This window comes from Etheostoma cragini, chromosome 24 (genome assembly GCF_013103735.1).
Source record: "Etheostoma cragini isolate CJK2018 chromosome 24, CSU_Ecrag_1.0, whole genome shotgun sequence".
Lineage (NCBI taxonomy): Eukaryota > Metazoa > Chordata > Actinopteri > Perciformes > Percidae > Etheostoma > Etheostoma cragini.
This window is the reverse complement of record NC_048430.1, coordinates 885,787-893,792: the sequence shown is the minus strand read 5'-3', so window position 1 is coordinate 893,792 and position 8,006 is coordinate 885,787. Positions and strand designations below refer to the sequence as shown.

Sequence of the window (8,006 nt, the reverse complement as noted above, 5' to 3'; positions counted from 1 at the left end):
TGTGAAAGGAGTCCCTCGTAGTGAAAATGATCACCCACTCTGCAGCACATAAGCATCTTTTGGCTAATTGTTTGGGTTGTTTTTATGGCCCGCAACTTTAATAGTTTTGGTTCATTGTCACAGCTCTTATCAGCCTTGTTTCAGCAGCAGTGGGGGGCTTTTTTTAGTGAAGGATATGTGATACTTCTACCAGCCCAGCACCAAATGGCAGACAGACAACGTAAGCGACTAGCTAAGACAGAGCAACGACTGCTATTAGCCAAATATTTCACTCAGGAGCCAAAAAAAAGGGCTAAAAGAATGGTGAACCACATTATCCAGATCACTGACATGACTTCAAATAGATGCTAATCGCATGATAACATATTAGCCAAAAAACTGTAGGAAGTGATATGTCAGTGTTGTGCTCACAGCTTGTTGTGCCGCCCCCAAGTGGCCACAAAACAAATGCATGCACCCAAGATCCAGTTAAAGCTTGTTTAATAATAAGCCAATAGTTTAAAAACTGCATAAAGGAGGTGTTTGTTTACACATTATATCCCAAAACCAAAGCTGAATTAACTCCAAAATCAATGAATTGTTGTACCTGTGACAATATTGATGTTGATAATAAAGCAACCTTCAGACCAAAATAAAGAGCTTTGTGTGTTTATTTTGCCATCTTCCTGAAATTCCTGCTGAGCTTAATCTGCGTGCTTCGGCTTGAGTGGTTTACAATGTGCATGTTACATCCATCTGATGTGTTTTCCAGGGCAGAGTCCTGCCAAGTCGGCGCGTCGAGCAGGCCGCCGGTCCCTGAGGTGATGTCCCGGAGGTGGAGAACAAAACAAACCAGACTCCTTGGCCGTAGTCTCGTGCACAGAAATATTCTCAACCAGTGACTTTCACTTGATCTAAGCTATCAAAGCCTTCCTAAAATTGCATTTATGTGAGTGGATGAGGTGCATTTCACTTGTTTCCCTTCCTGTAACAACTTCTGGTCAGGAAATGTTTTCAGAACAGACTGGTTTACACATTAGAGAGTCAGAGAGCCACGCGGGACACAAACTGAAGCAAATGGGAAGACCGTTCATCTGTCAGACAAGGAGCTCAGCTTCCGTACATCCATGTTTTTTTTTAATGCAGTGTGATTAACTGGTGGTTAGAAAGGTTATCCTTCAATTATTCCACTACTGTTTGTTTTTGGTTTAAAAGCTGTACTTGTATCACAGTGCAAACAGTTAAATTATTCACCATGAACCATGATTGCACTGGTCTGTGAAAGCTGTCCACATTGTTTAGTTGCATGTTGAAATGTGTTGTGCAGAGCTGTGTGAATTTCTTCACCTTTACAGAACATGTCACACTTGTAAAGATACTATTTATCACCTGCACTCGCTGCTTTTTCCCTTTAAAAGTCTGAGCAGGTGATTCCAGGTGAAAGCTTACTGATAATCCACTTTGGTGAACATCATGAGGTTCGGAGAAAACTAAAATTCAACGCTGAAATTCCTGGCTGCACGCCTGAGTGTAAATTGCAGTGTGCTGATTTCTTATACAGCTTCCAAGAAACTACAAGTCCTCTTTTGGCCAAGACGTTGAGAAATTACAGGGAGTGTAATGTATAGAAAAATATTACTGACCTCAGCTCTCTTGGTAAGAAAGAGAAGCTTTCGGACAAGTAGCATTTAAAACCTAAAAACACACTGGCTATTTCTGGATGTGGAGACTAGACAGCAGTGTAACCACAGGAGAGATCAGCCCATGATCATGCATGCAGGACGCACACACACACACACACACACACACACACACACACACACACTAAGTATAGAAGCTGGACTTAAAAGGTGGACATCATCCAACAACAAAATAAAGCTGCTATGAAAAAACATTAGCTCTTACAAAAAATATTCCTAAGAGACATCGCTGAAAAAAAAGCTTTTACAGGCGTTCATTGCCAAAGCCGATGTTTCATGTACGTCGAAGGGGAACATGTAGCTACTATCCAGAATAAGACTCACATTCGTAGCTCAGACTTTAGTCAGCAGTTAGAGACAGCGTGCTGCTAATAAGTGTGAGAAATGCTCCAATAGTTTGTTGTGTTTTCCCACCTCATTTGTCACATGACAGGAAGCTGCAGGCCTGCAGTGACCTGATAGGTAAACATGCATCCTCTGCATCCACAGTCACCATATTCCCTTACACACCGCCTGCATTATTTAACATTTCACGAGTCTGAAAGAACACTCCAGAATTAACTTCCCCTTTGAGAAGAGCAGCTCCCCAAACAGGACCAGCAAATCAACCTGACAATTGTGTGACTTTGCATTGCATTGTCTCAGAGGGACAATATTCTTATTTACCTGGTTTTGACACCTGTGGATCTACAGTGTCAACATGTTCACAGCAGCCGCTAAGAACTTTGTGAAGCAGGTTGGGGACACCGGGAGGTTGATCCCCGTCCCGAGCCTGAGCGAGGCCGACCGCTACCAGCCCCTCAGCCTGGTTACCAGGAAGAGGAAGAGGCATTTCTGGAAGAAGAACAAGTACGCATCGACCCCCTTCTCACTGAAAGACATCCTGGTGGGGGAGAAAGAGATCACGGCAGGTAGAGAAATCAAACCAGTCACAATCAATTTTTCAGTATTTGTTGTGAAATATATTAAATCTGGCTTTGTTGACATAGTTTTTTTTATGTTGCCCCCTTCCAAGTAGCTTAAATGAATTTTAAGTACTTTTGAATACTCAAATTTTTATGGTTGCATCATTCTATCAAATGTGGATATTCTAGATGCCTCATGCATCATTTTAAACACATTTGCCCCCCAAAATGAACCTGACACATTTGATAGGATCTCCACTTGCGTTTTAGACAAAGTTCTGTGCACATCATGGGTTTGCAATGGCTGACAAGTGGGTCAGTAAAGGTTTAAGGGTTACAATATAACTTAATATCCTCAATTTCCTTTGATTGTGTTAGGAGTTTAAGCCCCAACACACTTCTAATTTACTCTGGTCTGACAATATAAGGCTAATTTAGTCTTTTATGTTAAATCAGCCATAAAGTCCACAATTAGCACATTAGTTTGTTGGCTTTCTCAATGAGACTAGATTCACTTTCTGTGATTCACTGAGTAATTACTGTGTCCACAAGGGAAGAAAGTAGCAGTAAAGTAAAAGCCCTGCATTGAAACTAAAAGTACTAAAGTATCAGCAAAATGTACTTTATTGATCAAAAGTCAAAGTATGCAGAAAAAAAGCCCCTTGGAGCGCACTATTATATATTAAATCATCAAGTAGCATTTTACTCTTGTGGATGGAGCTAATTTTAATTATATTACATGTTTAGTTTCATCATGTTTGAATTCAAGATGTAATATTTCTAGAGTTACTTACTTACTGCCACATGTAGCCTATATTGGGGTAAAAAGCACAATAATTCCCTTTAAATGAGATAAGGACAGAAGTATAAAGAAGCAGAACGTAGATGTTGATGTGGAAGATGTAAATATTAGCAATATGTCGTAGCAGAAGTTGATCCCAAAAGTTCTTTTATTCATTCTGAAACAGGAGTGTCTTCCTATCAACTCCTCAACTACGAGGACAAGTCTGACGTGGCCCTCGGCGGCCGGTTGGGAAACCACCTGATGAACGACGTGGGCTTCAACATCAGCGGGTCCGACTCCGTGGCCGTCAAGGCCTCGTTCGGCATCGTGACCAAACACGAGCTGGAGGTGCCCACCTTACTGCGGGAGCTGCACTCCAGGTAACACGGCACACGGCTGGTTGCCAGGGCAACATCATCATCAGGCATGGTGTCACTTCAGGCTGATGAAGATGAAGTGCCAACTCTGCAATGATTCATTGATAACCAAGTGGAAATATCTATTTTTCATTAATTATTTATCCTTTTAAAGGGAGAGATGTAGGGAGAAGTGTCACAACAATCATTTATATTGCATGTTTGGGTGTGGTGTGTGTGTGCGTGTGTGTGTGTGTGTGTGTGTGTGTGTGTGTGTGTGTGTGTGTGTGTGTGTACGTGGGGCCGTCTCAAATCTACCATCCATGAAAATGTTCTGGGTGGACAGACAGTAAAGTTTTATCTCATAAAGAATCAACTGTCTGTTTACCGTGTAAATTTGATATTTAAAGAGATGCATACTGAATGTTTCCTAACACAGGCTATGAGTCGATAGCTGACCTTTGACCTAATTGTGACAGAAGGAACGTGAGAAGATGGGTTCCTCCCTGTTAGGATGAATAAATGATTATGTTATTCTACACTGGCACACATGTGCAGTACAGGGTCCACATACCAGACCACAATGCAGGACTGTCTTGAGTGAGGTTTATTGTGTTGGAAAAATTGGTTTTAGCCTCAAAAGTACACGAATAAATGACAAATTTCATCTCAGGAAAGTAGACCTGGATCACTGCCTGGTTCGCCAGTCCAGGGAGAGCGGTCGGACCGTCCTGTGTGTCGTTGTGGAGAGCATCCGCACCACACGCCAGTGCTCCCTGACCGTCCACGCCGGCATGAGGGGGACCACCATGAGGGTACACACCACACACACACACACACACTGTGTTCATTGGGCTCACTTTTGGGAATGCCACACACACCATACTGCCATGGTTGTGTTAAACACAGTGGAATCTACTGGAGACACTGGTAATGTAATGGTTTATGGTCTGGACGGCACAGGGGCGTTGGACTGGGGGAAATGGGGACCGAGTACAGATGACCCCCATGTGAGGAGGGCCCAAAAAGATGCTAGAATGCATGGCTATGCATGCTGGGAGGGGCCTACAGAAGATGCCATGCTACAGGGCCCAGGTCTTTGTACTAGCCCCCTACCATGCGTAATACCTTTTATTCATCCTTTATTTAAAACGTCCCAAGATCAATAGCTCTTTCCATCATGAAATAGTTGGCTTTGTAGTTCATTCATTACCAATGAAACACACCCTTGATCATGTTGACATGCTCTAGGGTTAGTCACATGTTGCAAATTTAAACTGTTTAGATGACATTTCTTCTTTGTGACTATCCTCTACCTGGGTTACTGTTAGAATGGCTGCGTAGTTGGACATTTACAGCTCATTTAGCATGTTTAGGTAACCTAACTAGCAAACTGAGTGCATGTGTTTGTCCTGACAGGGCTAGCCTCACACTAGCTGCAACAGCCACGTGACAAATTCATATGTTTTAATAAACATTAAAAATGTGTGCTTTATTTCACTTACCAGTAACATAAGAGCACATACTGATGCTATAAAATATTACTAATGAAAAGGCCCTTCGTTACGTATTGTCATGCTAAGTTTTGACATCAACTATTATCCTTTATGTGTCATTTGTATGGATTGTCTGTGAATGCTACACACTGAAATATCTCAATCAAGAAATTGAGGTTTTCAGGTGAAATCCTCGCCGTGATTTGGCTCAAAATGCCGATTCTTATCTCATGGAGAGTCCCTCAGCTTCCTGTTTCTGCAGTTTCAGATCGACGATGGAAGGAACCCTAAAGGTCGAGACAAGGCCATCGTCATTCCGGCTCACACCACCATCGCATTCAGCATCTGTGAGCTGTTTGTCCGGCTGGACGGACGACTTGGTAGGAACACACACCTGCATCTTTTATTTAAATGATTTGTGGTAAAACTACACAGAATTGCTTCTCATTAGAGGAATTAGGGGGAAATTAAAGTAAAGATTCTTCTGTTGCAAGCATCACAGGAACCACTAAATGAAGCTTAGAGCTTTGAATAAAAAGGTTTTCTGAGGTTTTGCTTACTCCAACTTTAATCCACTGCAGACAGATCAAAGTAACAGGGCACTTAATGAAAGTATGTCAATTGTGAGAAAATTGAAGGCTTGAAACCCATCATGGTTGAAAGCTGCGTCTCAAATGAAAAGAAACGTGAGCATCAACATCTGAGGCTCCTCGGCACGCTTGATGCCAAATATTCTTATCTTACTATAAAAGGATCTTTCTTTCTCTAGAGTTATGTGGCATTATGTCAGAAATCACATTGTAAACAGCTAAATATTTCTATTATGTAAGTCTAATTTTCTGACCATGTGACCTAATGGGCGAGTTGTCCGGCTTCGGATCAGAAGATTGAGGTTTAAGTCCCTCCAGGGTTCTCCAGACCTGGTTTGAGGACAAGTGATGGCACAATGTTTGCTGCCAAGTTGGGCACAAAAGAAGAGACACTTACTGCCGCCAGGATCTTATTTTAGGAAGTTATTTGCTCTTCAGCTAGAAATATAATGGAACATGTGGGCATTTATTACACTACCTCTCATGCAAAGGGAGAGGTCCACCATTAGAGCTAATTCCATCAAGAGAAGGTGCATGGTGCTGAAAACGCAGCGTTAATGGGTTCATCAGTTTAACAAATCAACGTGTCTGCAGCCATCTGGGTGTAAATCATCGGCTTTACAATTTAGGACCTCTACTTAGCCCCCGGGAAATCGTGCTGGCGTTTTATCGACCAAATGCTTAATTGGGAAAGTATTTGGCCCTAATTTGCGTCTTGGAAACTCCCGTAGAGATCAAATCTGTGAACTGACATCTTCTTCCTCCGTCAGATATCTGCGTGGCCCCGGAGTCTCAGGGTGGATTTGAGCGGGAGCAGATCAGGGAGCAGCTCGGGGGGTTCATCGGTCACTTCTCCATGGGCCGACTGCGCCGCTTCCTGTCTGGAATCATCTATGGAAGCCCCTTCAGAGCAGGTAGGGTAACAACCTCTTGCATAATAAAACTCGTACGTTCACTTTACTTACTGCTTTGTTTGCCTCGTCCACCCACTGTGCAGACAACCAGACATTCGAGGAGCTAACCCACTCCGACACATACATGGACGACATGGTCACCGACTACTACGAGAAAGCCGCCAGCATGACGGACGTGTCCACCGCCTACCTGAGAGAGAGCTCCCACACGCGGGTCAACCTCCTCAAACACAACATCCCCAAGGGGCCCTGTGCACTCTGCGGCATGGGCAACCAGAAGCGGGAAACGGTTTACGGCTGTCTCGAGTGCACCACCGGGGGTCTGAAGTATGTCCGGCTGCACGTGGTGCCCTGTTTCGACCTCTGGCACAAAACGCTCAGGTGAAAGGAGAAAGGCATGTGGTCAATTTCTCATGTTTTTTTTAAAATGCTTGTTTCTGTAATATTTCAAATAAAAGTCAAAAACTGGACCTGGACTGGACTTTGTACTGAACCACAACACCTCAATCCTCCTCAGCAACAGCCAGTAAAACATACATGGAGAGAAACTCTGATATCAGCTGTTTGTGGTATGGCGTACAGTATCGCTCTCAGTGCACCTTTGGCAATGACACATTTCTACATGTGTGCTGCTGTGTCTGTGTGTGTGTGTGTGTGTGTGTGTGCGTGTGTGTGTGTATTGCAGCTGCCTGATGCTAAATTATTCAGTGGGGTGTTGGGTGTAAAAGCACAGGAGGGATCATGTAGAGGCCAGCGTCGTCTGTGTGATGATTTTGAGCAGGACCTTTTGTTTTCACTGTTCAGTGTGTGTGCAGTATGGATTGTTTCACTTTGATGAAAATTTGAGTTTTTATTTGTGAAGGAGAGTGCCAATTCTATAATGACAATGTACATGTTTCATTTTAAGCTAATAAGGTAATTCTTGAAGTGTTACCTTGTTACTGCTGTTTCTAAAATGACCTATTTAAAGGTTAATACTTGAAGATACTGAAATCCTTCCAGACAGCAGGTTGGCCTCAGGTGCACATGTGAGTTTATTTACATGACGGAGGCTGCAGAACCTGGACCTGATCTCACACAAATGTAGGTAATCCACTTATAATGAAGTTTGATAAAGTATAATAAACGCCTAAATGTTATATTCTATAGGTTAAATGTGAATTAAAATTGGTAAAAATACAGTATATAGTCCCACAATATAAAGATATGACATTTGTGTTTGTGTGATATTGGTGACACCATCCGAGCCAAAATAAACCAAATAAATAAAAATAAAACATGT

At 42.7% G+C, this 8,006-nt stretch overlaps 1 protein-coding gene across 2 annotated transcripts; it reads left to right on the top strand.

Moving 5' to 3' along the window:
- The first annotated feature begins 2,379 nt into the window (after positions 1-2,379).
- On the top strand, positions 2,380-7,137 carry pjvk (pejvakin). 2 transcript variants are annotated; one of them, XM_034864524.1, is made up of 6 exons: positions 2,380-2,590; positions 3,553-3,748; positions 4,398-4,539; positions 5,483-5,600; positions 6,581-6,625; positions 6,751-7,137. In XM_034864524.1, the coding sequence occupies exons 1-6, from the start codon at positions 2,380-2,382 to the stop codon at positions 7,107-7,109; spliced, it is 1,071 nt and encodes a 356-aa protein (XP_034720415.1). In that variant the 3' UTR covers positions 7,110-7,137. The 2 variants fall into 2 exon arrangements, with proteins under 2 accessions (XP_034720415.1, XP_034720417.1); XM_034864526.1 differs by lacking the exon at positions 6,581-6,625 and having other exon boundaries at positions 6,808-7,137.
- The last annotated feature ends 869 nt before the right edge of the window (positions 7,138-8,006 follow it).

Excerpts from the sequence above, each read along its gene's own strand:
- pjvk (XM_034864524.1), top strand. The coding sequence starts at position 2,380 with ATGTTCACAGCAGCCGCTAAGAACTTTGTGAAGCAGGTTGGGGACACC. Across the intron at positions 4,540-5,482 it reads TGAGGGGGACCACCATGAGG|TTTCAGATCGACGATGGAAG; the intron begins GTACACACCACA and ends CTGTTTCTGCAG. Across the intron at positions 6,626-6,750 it reads GGGTGGATTTGAGCGGGAGC|AAACTCGTACGTTCACTTTA; the intron begins AGATCAGGGAGC and ends TCTTGCATAATA.